General features: G+C 37.5%; 1 protein-coding gene across 3 annotated transcripts; it reads right to left on the minus strand.

Annotated features, from left to right (window-relative positions):
• Positions 1-5,863: 5,863 nt before the first annotated feature.
• On the minus strand, positions 5,864-9,168 carry LOC113323408. 3 transcript variants are annotated; one of them, XM_026571707.1, is made up of 4 exons: positions 9,096-9,168; positions 8,056-8,160; positions 7,699-7,970; positions 5,864-7,292 (listed from the first exon to the last, which is right to left on the minus strand). In XM_026571707.1, the coding sequence occupies exons 2-4, from the start codon at positions 8,078-8,080 to the stop codon at positions 6,135-6,137; spliced, it is 1,455 nt and encodes a 484-aa protein (XP_026427492.1). In that variant the 5' UTR covers positions 8,081-8,160; positions 9,096-9,168; the 3' UTR covers positions 5,864-6,134. The 3 variants fall into 3 exon arrangements, with proteins under 3 accessions (XP_026427492.1, XP_026427493.1, XP_026427494.1); XM_026571708.1 differs by lacking the exon at positions 9,096-9,168 and adding an exon at positions 8,724-9,056; XM_026571709.1 differs by lacking the exon at positions 9,096-9,168 and adding an exon at positions 8,253-8,666.
• Between the last annotated feature and the right edge of the window lie 10,153 nt (positions 9,169-19,321).

A 19,321-nucleotide genomic window follows, 5' to 3' on the forward strand; every position in this document is an offset into this window, starting at 1 on the left:
CAATCAAGTCGTTCCAAACTTTCCACCATACATTAAAGGCCAAACGCACCCTGCCGCGTCACCATACTAACTGGCAAGCCAAACGCACCCTGCCACAACAACATATTGATCGGCATGCCAACATGCCGCTCTGCCGCGGTAACATGCCAACATGCTGCTCTGCCGCGGTAACATGCCAATTCGTGGCATGCCACTTCATGGCAACCTGCCATAAATAGCGCCATATGTGCTAACTTACCTCCTGTTTGTGGCCAACGTCATGAAAAGCTTAAGACTAGGGTTTTCTGGTCAAAAGCACGCCTATGCATTAACCAAATCCCTAATTTCCAGTCGTGGCACAAATTATGCCACTTCGACCCTGCAACATGCCACAAGCCATGTGGGACCCAAGAATCCCTAGGGTTGGCACCACGTCATAGCGACCCACGGCAATCCCTACTCATGTGGCCGTTTCCACACTATGGCCTTGTCATAGTTCCTTTGGCATAGCCCATGGCGCCATTTGCACAAAAGTATCGCCATGCCGCATGCCACACGCACTAATTAAGGTTTCGACATGCCAAACCTTAATTTGTGCAAAGTTGATATGCCAACCAAAGCCAAATAACGTTACCCAGAGCAGTGAGATTGATGTGGCAACAGGGCCAATGTTGCCACATGTGGGTCCAACACCACGGCGCCAAACCCTGGCTTTGGCCATGCCGCAACGCCACTGACATTGCCGCTATGCCACGGCTATTAGCACACCGCTATGCCACGGATACTAGCACGCCGCCATGCCACGGCTACGCCATTAACATGCCGCCATGCCACGGCTACGCCATCGGCATGCCGCTATTCCATGGCTACGCCACTGGCGTGCCACTATGCCAATGGCACCACTCCGTTATACAATAAGATGCAGCTATAATCAATGGCCATCCTTTCTCATGAGATGCAATCTCGGCCATCCAAGTTCGCCACCGAAATGACAGACTTGTGGCAAGTTTCAGGAGATCAGCTGCCTAAATCTAGTGGTCATGGCTACGCCAGGCGCCACTTGCACCACCGTGCCACTGGCATGCACGAGTCATGCCATCCATGCCACATTGCCACTAGCGTATACCAAAACGCCAATGCACCGTCATTAGGCACCAACATAAGGTAGCCATAATCAACGGCTACCCTCCTTCATGAGATGCGATCTCAGCCATCGAAGTTCGCCACCGAACTGACAAACTTGTGGCAAGTTTTAGGCGACCAGCCAAAACGAGCCTAATAGCATTACATGCTATTTTCCTGCGGTAAGTCCCTTGACTTTGACTTGCCGCACATAGCGAGGTGCTACATATTTTCCACGAAAACAGTCGAGACATCAAACACGTCACAAACTGGGGGATGCTCATCAGGGTATTGGTCTGGCGGTTTACAGCGTGTGGCGTGCAATGCGCCCGTTACAAGAAAGTGTCATGAAGTGGGACAATTAGTGGTGGTAAAAAGTAACGGTGTAAACGAATTTAATTTCCTTCATCATGGAAGCATAATGTTTGATGGTTACACGAATTCACTTCCTTCATCGTGGAAGCATAACGTCTGACGGTTACATGTTACTCTTTTCTTCCACCACTCAATCGTTTCACTTCCTATGAGACCAGTGTACGTTTCAATATGACTTGTATAAATAGGCTTCACCTATTTTCACCAAACAACAAGTTTGGGTCGTCAACAACACAGTATCTAGAAATCACCTGGTAGCTTTCCATTCTGCTAGCCAGTTCTACTTTCAGATACAAGTCATAGACAACCATACCTTCAGAATCAACTATTCTGGTCTCAACACTCTCTTCGCTTCCCCCCCTAAGACCAACCCTTCTCCTTCACTTTGTGACTGAAGCAAGCCTGGAACGGCCATTTCTTGGTTTAGGCCAGGATTGTACAGATTGATCTCTCGAATCAAAAGTACTCCCGTGCAGTGCATTGTTTAGGGTTTAGATTCGTTTCTCATCCACACACCCAAATCTACCAAAATCAGCAGAAACAGTTTTCACCCACAAATAGTAGGAGACAGATTTATCTATTAGAATGGACATTTCTGTGGGAGACAAATTTGTTTATAAGTCTTCGACTTTAGGTAGTAGCAACTCTTAGTTGTGGGTGAGATCAGCTAAGGGAATCAAGTGCGTTGAGTCCTGCTGGGATTCAGAGGCGTAAGGAACGCGACTGTACCTTGATCAGTGTGCGATTGGTTAGGGCTCAACTACATTCCAGTGTAAAGTTAATTGTAGTAGGCTAGTGTCTGTAGCGGCTTGATACAGTGTGGTGTTCAATCTGGACCACGTCCCGGTTTTTTTTTATATTTGCGGTTTCCTCGTTAACAAAATTTCTGGTGTCTGTGTTATTTCTTTTTCGCATTATATTTGTTTATATAATTGAAATATCACAGGTTGTGCGTGGTTCAATCAATTGGGAAATCCGACCTTGTTTGTTGGGTAGAAATTGATTGACACTTGAACATTGGTTTTTGATGCCGTTTTAATTATTCTCTAAACAATCAGTTCACGGATTCCATCATGTTGAATTAATGGTTGATTTGAAAAAGAGATATAACTCTTGGATATATTTCCTTGATTGAGTCTGACTGTCTTGTTGATTCTATTGAAATTATATTGGAGTTAGTCCATACAGATTGCCGAGCGAAATATTGGGTGTGGTTATTAGACCCCCGCTTTTTCAGACGCGACTGAGGCTGTCTGAGACTTGGTTGACGCGAATGAGGTTGTCTGAGATTTGGTCGACATGACTGAAGCTATCTGAGACTTGGCCCTTGCGATTGACTCTGTCTGAGACTTGGCTGATGCGACTGAGGCTGTCTGAGAGTTGCCTCGCGTGATAAAGTCTCTCCAAAGTCAACTGGGACATTTTAAGAAAGAAATAAAGGCTGTTACGCCTAATAATGTCTCTACGAGACTTTGGCTCACTTGCCTTTGACTAGTGTATCTTGTAGAGATGTGCTAGGAGTCAATTGTGTCCATATTATGGGGCCTACATGACCAGATCTCGAAATGATGTTCTAGGAGTTTGTCGAAAGGCCTAGAGGCAGAATAACTAGCGTATCTTGCGGGAATGTCCTATGAATTATTTGGAAACCTCAGTAAGTCGAGTCAGATTTTAGAGTAAACATGACCAGTATATCTCGCGATGATGTACTAGGAATCAGTCTTTGATCTCAAATGGAGAGATTCATGCTTACGCATCTACACAGACTACATGACCAGAAATATCTCATCGAGGATGTATACTAGGAATCATGGCATCACAACCAGCTGCATCTCACGAAGACATGCTGGAATTGTGGTTGTTCTGGTTAATAAGTCTGTCGGAGACGTTTTACACTCTACATAACCTACATGACCAGCAATATCTCGTAGAGGATGTATGCTAGGAGTCATGGCATCACGACCAGCAGTGTCTCACAGGGACGTACACTAGAAATCGTAGTTGTGTGTTCCTTGAGAGCCGAGGGCTTAATCTCTCCCTTGATAGTTGAGTTTTGTCATATGGTCTTAAAATGACACTGTTGCCCTTTATCCAAATTTCACCGTCTACACCTTAATTCATGACTCTCTCATGTGAGCAAACCCTTGGTTCTCCATACTTTGTCAAATATTGTTCAATCCACTGTGCGGTTAATTAAGCGGGTGATCTCAAGACCATTAGGTCTTTACGCCGTATTATATATTCCAAATATTGGACGTTTAAGCAAAAATCCTACTTGCTCATTCAAGAAAAATTGAGAGTTTCAGTCAAAATCAAACTCTTCTGAAACAAAATAATGCTCAATTGTTCAACAAAAATTCAAAAATCCACACGAATGGAAGGGTGTCGACATGGAGGCTCATGCACCACCGGTCGGTCCATTTGACCACCATGGCTGGCGGGTCACATTATTCCCTAATTCATATTTCGATTTATCTTCTATTTGGTTATCCTCCATATTTTAGTTGGTTAAATTATGATTTGGGGCCTATCTCCTTAATGCGTTCTTAAATAATAAGATTTCGCATAAAAAGTTTTTGACTTCACGTAATAAGTTGATATGGTATAATGATGAGGTTGTTGGGTGATAATACCAACAACCTAAATTGGAAACTCATCAATATCGGGGTTGGAGTATTTTCATAGGCAGTAAACTTATTCGAGGTTTAAAATTTAATATAACTTTCCAACTTGAACCTAATTAAAGGTATATAAATCGACCATTCATGTTGATCGTGAAATCTAATAGCCCTAAAATTGTCCCAAACCTCCAAATTACACCTAAACAAACTTGACCATTCATTTTAAGCGCGAAATTTAATAAGCCTAAAATTGTCCCAAGCTTCCAAATTATACCTGGTGGCCTAAATGAATCTTTAGTATGTTTATTTTTATTATTATTTTATGTTTTTGCTACGAAAATAAGATCTTAAGGTCTTTCGATATCCGCCAAATAACCGAAAATCTATATCATGGCTTGAAATCACCATTTTAGCCCACAATTTGAAGTTCTTAATTGTATCTTGTGGCCCAATATCTTGTTTGTATGGATGTACATGAAAATTGAATAAAGCTCTCTTGCATATACATATCAAAGCTAACGTAACGATTTGCATTCTCAATTCTCTCGTAGAATACAATGTATAAGCACAAATCTATAGTTGTGATGACGGATCAAGAATCGTGGCTTATAATGCCCAAAAATGTCGACTTGTCCCAGAATTTATCTTGTCACCCATCTTTTACCTCATTACCTAAAGTCTATTTGTTGACCAGGCATTCGTGACACAAAATTTATCTTCCTACTTGAAATCTATTTCTGTGAACTGAAAATTGCCTTGTCCCTATATCTGCTAAAATACACAAATTATGCTAAAAAAAGCAAAATTTGCATTTGCTATAAAAACTTAACTTTTGCCTCATGAGCCCAGAATTATGATTTTAAAATCTGAGAAAAAACACTCTTATGAGTTTATAGCCCAACATCTACCTGTAATTTCCGTTGTGACCTAAAATCTGCTTGTGACCCAAAATCTATTTTGTGAATGAATATTTATTTAATAACCGGAAACCATTGGACCTAAAATCTGCTTGTGACCAAAAATCTATTTTCACACCTCCCCACCCCCACCCCCACCCCCACCACACACACACACCAAATTCTACTGCGTGATCCAAAATTTATCTTGTGATGTCGTTCACAATGGGCATGACTACACTTGGCTTTTAAATTGCTTTTGAACTGACAAACACAAATGTTGCTAATAGAACTTGTATGAATGCTTCAAAAAATGTTCATCTCCCACAGGTTTTATTTCATTGGAGTCTTCAAACCAATCCTAACTTCATGGTATCATACTCAACTAGAGGCTGAGTATTAATCTTTCCGAACTCTACTCAACAGTGTCTTACTCAATTTAAGATTGGTATGATTCTAACTCGACCTGAAAACAAGTTTGAAGCCATTCTTTCTCATAACATGTATGAACTGTAAAATCAACTTGGAAACCCGCAAGGCTTCTCTGTCTCATAACATGTATGAATTGTAAAATCAACTCGGAAACCCGCAAGGTTTCTGAGATTAAGTTTGACTATATAGGCATTGCCATTTCAAATTGTTAAGCAATACTGTATAAAGCAAGTTGGGATGACAGTATTACCATAAAGCCATTTATAGCTATCCCATAGTAATAATAAATATATGCATACATGCTTATATCAATTGTTGGGTAAACAAAACATCAGGACGAATGCGATTCAGAGGCACACTTCCACCAAAGAAATTTTGGATGGTATCCTATATTCCGGGCCTATGAGTGGTTGATACTTGGAAGTTGCAACATTTATCTTCCAAAGCCAATGCATTTACTTTCTTTAGGTAACAAAAAAGTTTTCTAGCCCTTAGTCTTTAAGCATACAAAAAAAGCTTGGGTGTAACACGAGGAAACAGACCAAGTTGCTCGAAAAAAGATTTTGGGCTCACATGTACAGCTAAACTACCTACTAATTGCTTATATCTGAAAATAAAAAAATATAAGGAGACAAGACAACAGAGTTGAAGCTACCAACCTCGCTTCGGTGTATCAGAGAGTGCAAAACAGAGAGCAGGTGCAGTTATCTCAACGGCCTTGACTCAAGTATTTGGTGTTTCTGCGTTTGGGAGTGCTCTCCATCCCGAAAGCATCATCATTGTCGTCGTTGTCATCGTCACTATCTACAAGTTCAGTGCCTAATCTGGCATGTTTGCTCATGCGTCTAAGAATATACACATTAAAGTAGTAACTGACTATACTTTTTCTGCATTTTCCAGATAATTGCTTCAATGCAGATACCAAGAAACTATCGGTCTGGGTTATACGATTCGTCTTCACAAGAGATTCAAAACATTGCTGTTCCACTGCAGTCCACGACTTAGAAACTTCCTCACCCATTTCATCAAATTTCCAAGTAAAGAATACAGATCCTAGATCAGCTCGTAGCTGGCATCCTTTCTCAAATATGTGGAGCTTGATGCAACTTACAGATCCCATAAACTTGCAGGAGCATGTGTAGGATCTCCCCTTTCCTATCCTTTTTTCTTTACTATCTTCTGTGGTTTTTCCTTCAACTGGCCATATCTTGGTACCCACATACCTTGAATCACTTTGATTGTCAGTGGAGAAATTATCACTTTCCCTCGCCCCGATCCAATCAGGAATGTCAGCCTGAAAACGTGGGCCAACTGGAATTGCAAGTCTTGGAAGATAATCGCCGATGAAGTTCTGTAACCTGGGTGATCTACGAGCTGTCATGTGCTCCATTTGATTATCATTCAACGTACATGAATTATCTACTGAATCATTTCCACTATACCTACTTGAATTATCTAATAAATCATTGGAGTTGGACAAAGGTGGAATGTTTTTGTTGGTTATCTTAGCTTGATGTATACGCACCCGCTTCACTGGAAGATTGTTGATCGGCTTCAGTAACTTGGTCACTCTGTGTCTGCTCTGTAAGTTCGGTTTTATTGCAGTAGATGCAACACTAGTTGAACCAACAGATTCGTAAAAATGATTATTGGAGACCTGTTTCCTTGAGAGACTTTCACGATATCTCGATGACCCAACAGAGATGGGAGGCTTGTGATGACATCGCTGAGAGCTTTCAGGGGAGTCAGTGCTATTGATTAAACGTGAAACTGAAGAAGCAAAATAACTTTGCTCATTTGGTTTTGCTAGAGGAGGGGAAGAGGTAACTGCACTATTTTTTTGTAGCAGTATAAGTTTCCGTTTCTTCTGAAAAAAAGAAGTGAAAGAGACATAAGACATGTGAGCCACTAGTTGTTACAAGAACTGAGCTACAGATGGTATAAATATTTGGATATGGATGTTGAAGTCAAGCGATCATATAGACACAATGCTAAACTTTGGGTCCGAGTATTACCTCAGAACATAATGACATGAAATAGGTATGGGTTTGGATTTAACAGACAAACTGGAAGTATTGGTGGACCAGAAACGAAAATAATGAAAATTTTATCCAGGGTTTAGGAGAGTCACTTAGTCAAATTGAAAGGTAAACAACACCTCTTTCATGCCCGCTCTTTTAAGGAGTTGACGGTGTTACATTAAAGTCCTAGTAGTGCTAACTATAATCAACAGAACAAAATAGAGATGAAAAGGAAAATGTATGAATATTTACCCAAGAAAATTTAGTAGTGTCCAGAGAGAGATATTCTCGCGCTTTAAGTATCTGTCTGTTCCTAAGTTTCACCAGTGGTTGTCTTTGCTTGCAAGGATCAAGTGCAACGGTCCTTAACCACATTAGCATGTCCGAACATAATTCATCCTTCTTACAAGACGATGAACTCGAATCGACAGTCTCTCTAGGTTCTTCTTTGATTTTCGGGGCTAGATTATTCATCTCAACATGTTTACTTTCTTGAGCACCAAATTTGAAGTTCAATGGAACATCTTGAAATTTAAAAGAACACACATTTAGCCATAAAACAAAAAATAAAATAGATAAACAATCACAACTGGGGCTTAAGAAATTTACCTTCAGGCTCCAGAACTAAACACATCACTTAAAAAAGGTAGCCACTGCAAGTCGATAACCGAAACTAAACAGTTCAGGTTTCAGCTACGGCACCTTCTTTTGGTCCTTGTACAAAAAAAACAACAACTTTGCATTATCAGTATATATCCAAGCATTCAACTTACAGCAACTGTAACTACCAAGTAGAAGTAGAGGACCCCTGAACCCTAATCTCATTGCAAACTTCCAAAAGCCATGTAACTAAAATAAAAGGTTGGTTTTGATTCTACCGGACAATTGACTCCCAAAACAAAACCAGCACATACAGAAAACAAAGTACTAGACAATTGATGGGGTGGTGAAAAATAATGGACCATTGGGACCCACAAGACTACCATGTTGATGCCAGAGAAATCTGACCCATAACCCTAGTGGCATGTTTGGCTGAATTGTGGGAGTCCAGTTCAGTTATCAAAAAGAAAAACAAAATTGTAAATCCAACTGCTAGTAATTGCGTTACAGGTTTGATTTAGTGGATGTATGCAAAACCCTTTGGGGATGGTTGAGAGTAGTCGCAAGTTCGACCTTTCACCTCCTTCATAGATCTAGGGTTTTTTTAAATAGATCTAGGACATTAAGGGAATTTCAAGTATCACTGTTTGGTTCTATGAAGATAATTATCTGATTACCATGTAATTCAATTATTAATGGAAGCAAACATTCTATAAAAGCTGCTAATCTGAGTATTCAATGATAGTAACTAGTATGACAGTGAGGCACACTCCATTAATGTGAAATCAGGTAGCTTGGAACTGGGAATAAGAATAATAATAACTACAAGAGAATCTAGATTTTGGAGAATTAGATTTTTGTGAACGCGATTTTGATTAGCACGTCCAAACACACCCTTAGGATTCAAAAGGAATTTAGGTTGAAATGTTGGACTGGAAGAAGATAGGTGTTTACCAGAGTTCAAATTAAAGAAAGTGAAATCGAAGAAAGGAAAAAAGAGGAGAAGAATAGTATTGGGAAGAAAAGAAAGTCAAAATAAAACGACTCACCTGAATTGGAAGGATGTTAGACTTGTTGAGTCCAACCTCTTCAAAGGAACCCTTTGTCTTTGTATATATGAAGTGATGAAGGAGAAAGAGTTTGGGTTTATTTAGGAAATATATCACCTTGGGTTGTGATGAATGGCATACTTGGTAAAAGAGTGGTTTATAGAGGGCAAAGTTTGTGATGAATGGCATACTTGGTAAAAGAGTTGTTAAGCATATTGAGATAGCAAGGGATATAGGAATATTAGACAAAGTTGGGGCTCATAATCTGGGGAAAGAGATGGTTGATTATGGTATTGCTGATTACAACTCTCAAGACATCGTTTATGGCATAAGAAAAAAGATAACGTTACAGAATTGGTTCAGACAAATGCTATCCCGCATCGTTTTGCGGGTAGCTATCCCGTTCAAGCGAGCTTCTTTACCGTTAGATGATCAAATCAACGTTTAGATTCAAATTCAGGAAAGGACCCATCATTTTCAGGAAAAGACCCACCATTTTTCCTAAAGATTCAAGGTTGTTAGATCTGGGTTTTAGCGTGATCTAACGGTAAAGAAGCCGCTTGAGCGGGATAGCTACCCGCAAAATGGTGCGGGATAGCATTGCTCGTTGGTTTAATGTCATTCATATCTCGTGAATGGTTGCTTATGGTACTATTGATGTAAAACCATCCACAATGGTGCCAGAACATAGCATATATATTATAATTTGGCTCACGATGAACCAAAGTAGATAATGTCGTATATCGGTTACACCTATACAAAAGACTATCGGTTTTTATCGCTGATACATCATTAGCACTAGAATTTTAAATATTTACAAATGTCTCAATCTAAAAAAATTGGTGCCATATGATGCATTAATTCTCAAGATCAAAAGCTTCACAGTAAATTCAACCCCATTCCATTGTATATCTCATATTTACTACTATTATTTCAGATAACCTTCTTGTTGTTGCTAACCTGAATTGATAATGTTGAAGATAAAGTGTCCACGATAATGAATTCTCATTTGATAAATCTTTAGAAGAAAGAGAAGGAGGAGTAAAGAACCATAGTTGTTTCAAGGATAAGAAACTCATTAAAAAAATGAAACAGATAGAAATTTCTTTACTGAATCGAATGAGTCTTCAAGGGTACAGAAGAAGAAGATTATTAGGAAGAAGGATTTTGTTTACAAATTTGCAGATCTAAATAATTTATTCTACCAAACTACCTTTGTCGATATTGTCTGTGTATCGGAGAACCCGATATATCGGCTTGTACCGGCTGGTATGAGTGTTTTTATCGTTCAATCCTTGTATCGCCAATATTTTAGATATCGTGCAGGTATTTTTCGGTACACGATAAAAAGCGATAATATTGGCCGATACAAACGATATTGACTACCTTGTGATGAACATGGTCAAAGCTATATTAAAGCATACACGTTATGATGTAATATCAAATTTGGCATCTTTGAAATGGCTGTCGCGTTTTATAACCAACTCCTTCTTAAAATTGGTTTAATGCACGTGCTAAGTCTGAATATGAGCATAGCATGGGGTTTAAGCTTGAGAATAGATGTGATAGGGGGTGGATTTGAGACTGACTCTGACATGGAGATTGATTTGGGAATTAGGTTCTTTCAGATTGATTCTTATATGAGTTTTTTTTTTGAAAAAGAGGCGAATCTCATACAATATATTGATAATACTGATTTTGAGAATTAGAAACATTACAGAAGTTTTTCAAATTCATCATACAATCATTAAGTTCATAATGTCTCTCCCAATTCTTGAACAATCTTATCCTAACAAACACAACCATTTCAAAATTCCAAGAGGACCAAGCCTCAACAATGGGCCAAATTGATTTTGTAGCAAAATCAAAATGTATGACTGCATAGAGCAGTGATTGGATTAGATCCAACCCAATGTTATCAAGATCATGTACAATTAAGTACCATGATATGTTTTCAAAGTAACAACAATAACTACCTAAATCTAAGTAACAGTTTCTAATGTAACAAAGGTCTTCTGAATCGGTTTCTGGAGGTCTGGATCGGAACAAATCGGACTAATTCGGCTTGAGAGTCTTGGTAACAGTGTCTGTGATTGATGAAGTTGCTGATGATTTTGATCTTTTTGTTGCTGCTTTTGTTTCTTTAGCTAGGGTTGATGACGATTTTCTTGTTGTTACTGTTCTTATCATGATTTTCTTGAGAAGGTCTTCAACTGAATGCAAGGAAAAATCAGAGAAACCCAAACTACAAAACCCAAAACTAAAAAAGAAGTTAATAATCCAACTAACTACTCCTGAAATCAAAGACCAGGGTAAGTAAATTAAACCCTAGAAGAAGAATCAATGGAGAAATAGAGACCGGTAACAAAGAGAGATACTACTGAATCTAGACCTAGGATCCAGATAAGGTTTGAACCTAAAACAAGCAGATTCAATTCGAAAAACTGAAAGAAAACGTAAGAAATAAAGCAAATACAAGAGATGAAGCAGTGAGCAAAGATGGGTTGAGATTCTCTTGCTCAGATCTGCTCCAAAAGAGCTGATCTGAGCAGGAGAAAACTCAAAGAGGCTTGGGTTTCGGTGATTTTTTGAAGAGAGATGGAGGAGATTGAAAGAGAAAAAAATAAAGGTTTTTTTTTTGAGTTTGATACTCGGTCTCTTCTCAAATTGAACCCCTTGTCAGGATTACTCTCCGATCGAGCCTCACATCAAGTCAAATCTTATCTAATGTACCATTCTCAGTCTTATAACGAGACTTACATAACAAGGAATCTCAAATGTAGCTTGGTGGTTCTTAGTATGATATATATCCATTGGGTATGCTCAATTTCATAAATGTCTAGTATAAAATCCTTTTTACAGTATAGTTTGTATAAATAAATAAACGCCACTACAAGTAGTTGTATGGGAAGGTGAAGTTGAAAGATTAATGAAATTTTAATTTATCATACACCGTTATTAATGATTTGATAATAATATATCAGAAAAAAAAATTCTTTTGAAGAGTTGCAAGTTAAAATTTTGTAGCTTATGTATTAAAGTATATAATTTGTATTCCTATGGTACACATATATTAAATATGTTTTTGTTTGTTTTTTTAGACTTACATCGAATATGTGGTATTGCAGAAGTTATATACCAAGTGTTATTTCCCACTTTTTAACACTAATAAAAGGCAAAACCAAGGAGACATGTAAAAAATTAAGTTTTGTTAACATTGTTAATGACGATTGGTATAGTATATGGCCATTAAAATGGCACGTCGAGGATGATGATATAATCCATAAAATAACTATCTCAACGTGTTAGTGTACTACTCGGTCGAACTCGCAATATTTTTTATTTTAAGCTTGTTGTCAATGTTAGTAACACAAAATTATAGCTTGATTTTTATTTTACTAAAGTCAAGTCTCGGACTAGGTTAAAGTATAATAGTTGAGTATCAGACGTCATTGGATAAACCTCGAAGATTGAAGACTAAAGACGAAGACATTTGGAGAACTTCATCAACAAAGAGGTGTGTAAATACTGAACCATTCTATTTACTCACAAGTATTACCATTATATCCATATGATACTGTGTCATATGACTTCTAGTAGATATTGCAAAGAAGAAATTTCTACTCAAGTATGTCTTGTTAAACATATAGAAATATGATTCAAGTGGTAGTTGTTGTTCATATACTTGAAAAACTTAGTTAAAAATAATTTATTGTTTATGAAATATTTTTGGTTCATGTTAATCATTTGAAAATTGCCCAAGCAATGGTGTTCATCATCTACGGCATCGGGAAAGTTTCACATAAATTAAGAGAGTTTACAGAACTACTGAATTCTGGATACAAGAAGGTACACGTATCATCGTCAACTAAGTTCAGGAATTGGGATAGGTACGCGTACCTAATGTGCATACCCCTTAGTTCTGAGTTCATGTAAAGGGTGGGGTACGCGTACCCAGTACGCATACCTCAAGGGTCTGAGTTCATGAATTGCCTTAGGGTACGCGTACTTGGCCGTATGAATTCACGAATTGTTCCATAGGTACAAGCACCTTTGCATACCCGATATGAATTAAAACAAATGCATCCATACTATGTTCTAAAATACAGTTGGCATTGGCATGACTTTTATAAACACCTCTAAGACATCTTGATTACTAAAACACCTTGTGTATGTGCATCATGATTCGAGTCTTAAGTTTTTAAATGACCACTCCTTTGCTTATTAGTGCACAAGGCATATTTTCCAAGAACTATTATTGTACATGTTTCCATTACTCTGGACCGTAGTGTATATTATTCTATGTGATTTCAATACAAACTTCTAACATGGTTACATGAACTCCTAACAAGAGTTTCATCTAAACAAAGAAAGTGTTTGATTGAATCTCAAGCTATCTTAGCTTGAATTCTAAGCAAACTTAGTCTTGAAAATCTATAAATTGAGAAACTCAAACAACCAAGAAATTAAATTCCTGATACTTCCATGTCGTAGTTGTTTGTTAGAGTCGTCCTCTATGAACCTAGTTAGGTTTCCTATGAGAAACATAATTAGGTTTACCACTTAAAGATTTCACCTAATGATTCATGAATCCAGGTACAACTATCTTTACCTTGATAGTTTGTGTATCCTGATCTTGTTCTTTCTGTTATTGAGGTTTTACTAATCTCGTTCGGGAATGAGATAGATTGAAATCGCAAAGTTCAATTTTTCTCAGACTTTATGATTCCTCAAGATAGATATCTAAGACTCTTTTTAATTGAACGGTTTAAGGTTGTTCTTGAGAGGTGGTTAATAATCCACGCTTATCAGCTAACTGAATATAAGTGTTCCGGATTTGTGGGATTTGCTAGCTTTGTCTATTGCAAACAGATTTCCAAACTTTGATGTATTGATCTAAAGTGAAATAAAATGGGCTTATCTGTTATAGGCAGATTGGTATCAAAAGTATTCACTTAGGCTGAAGCAACTCTTAGGTTGTAAAGGACATCGGTTAAGAGAATCAATTCCGTGGAGACTTGCGAGGTTCAAGAGACATAAGGAGCACGACTACAGATGAGTTGCTTGGAGGCAGAATTGAATCTCAACTACATTCCAGTCCGAAGTCTGATAGTAGGCTAGTGTCTGTAGTGGCTTAATACAGTTCGGTGTTCAAATCTTGACAAGGTCCCGAGGTTTTTCTGCAGTTGCATTTTTCCTCGTTAACGAAACTTCTGGTGTCTTCTGTTTTTCCTTTTCCGCATTGTATTTTTTATCTTTATAATAGGAATAACACAAGTAATACATAATTAATTCTAGTAAATAAGTCCATATTAACTGTGATCTATTATAAGATTCTTTCTTGTAAAATTTGTATCTTGAAAGATAGATAGAAAGTTTACACTTGGCAGAATTTAGATTCAATTATTTGGATACGACTAGACTGATATTGGGTATGGATTTTTGAGACTTTCCAAGTAGTCTTATATACAATCAAGTTCACATATTTTTTGTCTTAAGTTTCTGATTGTGAAGAGTTAGAGATATAAACTCTATTTACATATTGTTCAAGGATCATTAAGTTGGTTTACTTGCAATTGTATTAGGTTGTGTACATACAGGTTTCAAAACCAAAAAGTTGGTGGTGTACTTGGTACCCTCTCCTTTTCACAACGTAAGTTCAGTTTATGTTGAACTTATAACTATATTTTGCAGCTATCAGGGAAATTCCAATGGGAACTTAAAAAGAAAAAATATTATGGGTCGTGTGGATAAGAAAATGAGAAGTTTCACTGTGGGTAACGATAAGTGCATAAATTACTAGTATATTTTAGTATTGATTCCATATTTTCGTTTACTTGTTTTCTTGTAAATTTAATTATGTTACTTTTATTTTATTTTTTATTTTGTAGTTTTTATTAAGTGAATTATCGAAACGAATAAATATGTCTATAAAAAGTGATGAAGAAGTATTTTCCTACATGTTGATAAAGACCCAAGAACATACGGTCAAGTTAAGTGTTTAAATATTGAAGATCAAACTCAACATAGAGCATAGATCTTGAGAATACAATTTTAACAAGCCGAAAATCACTCAATTACTTTGAGAGACGAAGAAGTTATGAGAAAAAATGTATTGCATAAACGCATACACAACAAAAAAAATGTGTATACAAGTTTCATAAAGTATTCCTTTGGTTTCAAAACTAACACAGAAAAATCAAAAATTCATATTTGAATCGGTTACGCTACACACCGCGTAAGGATTTTTCGAATGGTGTTTAGGTTTCAAAAACTACTCTCTTCAGTTTGGGAACCACTATATAAAACATTGTATTTCTTTCCCGTTAAGACTTACCTTTTGGAGAAGGCTTTAGGGTCAAGTATCGAGTTTACATAAGAAGAAAGTTTGGGCTGAAATGACAAGGGTACCAAGTATACCACAATCTTTTCGATATCAACCTATAAGTATGATACATTGTCTTATCTAATATAGACAGTGATTTTCAAGAAGACGACGACAACAAGATATACACTTGGTATATAGTTTGTTCGAAACTGAACCAATCTATAAGATTAACCAAAGTGCCAGAATACAATACATCTTGTGTGATTTTCTATGGACAAAGAATTCAAGACAATACAACGACAAGATGATCACTTGATAACAGTTAGAGTACCAGACTGATAAGAGTACCAGACTGATTCAACTATAGGAACAATATAAAGTGCCTGGTTAATACACAAGTGTGATTTACTTTATTATAACTAAACAATAATTACTATGTGGAAGTAATGTAAATGACACAATAAGATTTTGTTAACAAGGACACCGCAAATGCAGAAAAACCTCGGGACTTAGTCTATTTTTGAATACTCTTAGAAATAAGTCGTTGTACAAAGACATTATCAACTTCGTAGACCAAATAAACTACCTCTCGTTACTACTCAAAATATATTATGAAACAAGGGCAAGAAAGGATCGTTCCCACAGAGAGGTCTAGGTTGTCGTTTGTTTCGAATTCTTATATAAACAAAGGGGGTTTTCTGACTTTATGTAAAGGAAATTAAACTAAAAGCAAACAAATAAATAAAGCACACAAATCAAGGATGAGAAAATATTGGATAAAGGTTTCATCTTCATTAGAAAACAAGTTTTTGAATGTATGAATAAAATTCGTATTTAATCTCGCTATCATCAAAAGCCCTAGAATAACTTATTGCAAGAATACTCCGTAAATTTTCTAAGTTCATCAGCACACACATTAGAGCTGCGTATGTGAATTCTACCTAAAGAATAGCCTAACGCCTTTCTAATTAAGTTCAATTCCTCGGAGCATTAAGTTTCAGAAATAGGATAATCAATGCAATTGAAATACATTCCGCAAACAATTCGAACAAAGGTCAATTTCTACATATGATTGCTAAGATGTATCACTACAAACCATAATCATATCATGCTACTCGTATTCAAGGTTATCGCTCGATGATGAACCCTAAATTATCTATATATATGGATGTGAGTTCAATTAATTCTAGACCTAACTAAACAAATATTCAATCATATTGCAATACATCGATCATGCAATTATTATATGCAGTAGAAATCAAATGATAATATTGAGAGAATACTAATTCATAAAATCAATAACTTGATTGCAAAATCCAACTACATCTTTAACCAATAATAAAACTTAGTTACTTGTGTTTTTGGAAATCATCATAGAAATCAAAGAAGCACTATCATGTGAAACTCTAGAAAACAAGTAGAAGCCTCCCTAATGGAGATATATAGGTTTAGAGAAATACTTTTCTATTTATATGCTTCTCTAATTCCAAAATGATACTTTTTCCAAATTTAGGTCTTCTCAAAACCCATCTCCACGTGGTCCACCGATCCCATGAGTTAAAACATCTCCTTTGGAAATTTTGGGTGCAAAACTGGGTCGTCGGATTGCTGATGTCATCACTGGAATCTGGCCACTGCCGCCAGAATCCGGTCATCAGTAAACTACTCTATCCACCTGAGATATCTGAAATTGTCACCATGCAAATATGTACTTCCATCAACTCATCTCCCCTTCTCCATAGTTCATACATTCACAAAAATCATTTAATCCCTGTTAACACATAATCTGGTACGTGTGTAATATCACACACGATACGCTGTCGCCCAAGATGTTCAGTCTATTGTATATTAGGAAACCAGAACTCTGTAGGAAACAAGACACCTTGCTGTTCATGGAAACCAATGTATATATATTGTAATCTGATCGATAAGTTCAATAGAAGAAGAATCAATAAAACATTGTCTTTTGTTTATGTGTATCATCTCTGCTTCTAGTCTATTCTCTATTCTTATAAGTTAACCTAAACTTAAATAGTTCTAGCTTGGTATCAGCTAGGTTTAGATCCTCAAAACCATGTCTACCGAATCTTCGACCATCTCCTCTACAATTTCTTCTACAACCTCCGCACTTTCTGAAACTACTTTTGCTTCTCAATCTTCAACCATGGCCCATGTTCAATTTTCTCAACCTCACCATATAATTACTGTCAAACTTGATGAAAATAGCTACTCCTTATGGCGCGCTCAGTTTCTACCATATCTTCAAGGCTATAATTTGGATGGCTATTTCACAGGACAAAAACCCTATCCTGCTCCTACCCTTGCTGATGAAACCCCTAACCCTGCTTTTACAGTATGGAGAAAACATGACAAAATTTTGGTAAGATAGCTATTTTCCTCTTTAACCCCAGCTGTTCTTCGTCATGTACATCTTCTTGCTACGTCTCAAGCAATCTGGATTTCTCTCGGATCTCAATACGCGTCCAAATCAGATGCCCAAATTCATCACCTTCACTGTGAGTTGCGTGTTTTGAAGAAAGGTTCTCAATCTATGAGAGCATACATAGATCGTGCTCGGGATTTAGTCGATAGTCTTGCTGCTGCTAATACCGTTGTTACTGATAAGGAATTTCGACATTGTCTTCTCGCTGGTTTGGACAACTTATATGATGCCATTGTCACGTCTTTAACTACCACAATCAGCTCCCTAACTGTAGAAGACTTTCTCACGTTTCTCCTGACCTTTGAGTTGCGTGTCGAACAATATGCCAAGATGCTGAACTCTCAACCAATTTCTAACGTTGCTGCACCGTCCCATAACCCTGCACCAAACTCGTCTTGCTTCCCTGTAATGCACAACTTGTCTCCAACACAGTATGCTGCTCCATATGGTATGTCTCGCTTTCCTGCCAACCATTCTCAACCTCAACGCAATTCTGTTCGTTCAGAAATACCATGTCAGTTGTGTGGTCGTAAGAACCATGAGGCTCCAAACTGCTGGAACAGATTTGATCGAAGCTTTCGTCCTCCTCGACGTCAGCGACCGTCTTCTACACCCTGTGCATATACTGCTCAAGGACCTGGATTGCTCCCTTCTCCTCCATGGACACCTGATAGCGGTGCCACGCATCATATAACAAATGATCTTTCTCGTCTTCAGTTTTCAACTGAGTACACCAGACCTAATCAAATTCAGATGGGTAATGGTTCTTCTATTCCAATTTCTAATGTTGGATCCTCTATTTTGGGAACTCCCAACCGTAAGTTGAAACTTCGTGATGTTATTTTTGTACCACAAATATCTCACAATATCTTGTCTGTTTCTCGTCTCACCGCTGATAATAATGTTTTATTCGAATTTCATCAGAATTTTTATCTTGTGAAGGATCGATGTACCGGAAAGGTTCTTCTTCGCGGTAGTAGAAGGGGTGGTCTCTATCAACTTGATGATTCGTCTAAGTATCCTAAAGTTTGCATAGGAGAATGTTTTAGCTTACAAGACTGGCACTCTAGATTGGGACATCCCATGATGCGTACAGTTCGTAAAGTCATCTCTCAGTTTTCACTTCCGGTTTCAAGTCATACTATTAAGTTTTGTTCATCTTGTCATGAACATAGGAGTCATGATAGACACATTTGTATGTCTGATATAATCTCAATTGTATATATTGTTAGTGCTCGATTTTGTATTTATTTTGACTTTTTATGTCTTTGTAGGTGTTTTTGGAAAAATAAGATTTTGCAGCGAAATTGGATCGAAAAGTGTTTTCTGCGTTCATGGGAGGACATTTGCTATTAGGACCCTCACTTTGGATAAGGGGTAACCTAATTACTAAGGGGCATCCCATTTCTAGGCATCTTCTAATCGCACCCCTACTCTGGATAAGGGTAAACCATC

The sequence above is a fragment of the Papaver somniferum genome, chromosome 11, assembly GCF_003573695.1.
Source record: "Papaver somniferum cultivar HN1 chromosome 11, ASM357369v1, whole genome shotgun sequence".
Classification (NCBI taxonomy): domain Eukaryota; kingdom Viridiplantae; phylum Streptophyta; class Magnoliopsida; order Ranunculales; family Papaveraceae; genus Papaver; species Papaver somniferum.

Excerpts from the sequence above, each read along its gene's own strand:
- LOC113323408 (XM_026571707.1), bottom strand. The coding sequence starts at position 8,080 with ATGTGTTTAGTTCTGGAGCCTGAAG. Across the intron at positions 7,971-8,055 it reads TTTAGTTCTGGAGCCTGAAG|ATGTTCCATTGAACTTCAAA; the intron begins GTAAATTTCTTA and ends TTAAATTTCAAG. Across the intron at positions 7,293-7,698 it reads ACACTACTAAATTTTCTTGG|AAGAAACGGAAACTTATACT; the intron begins GTAAATATTCAT and ends TCTTTTTTTCAG.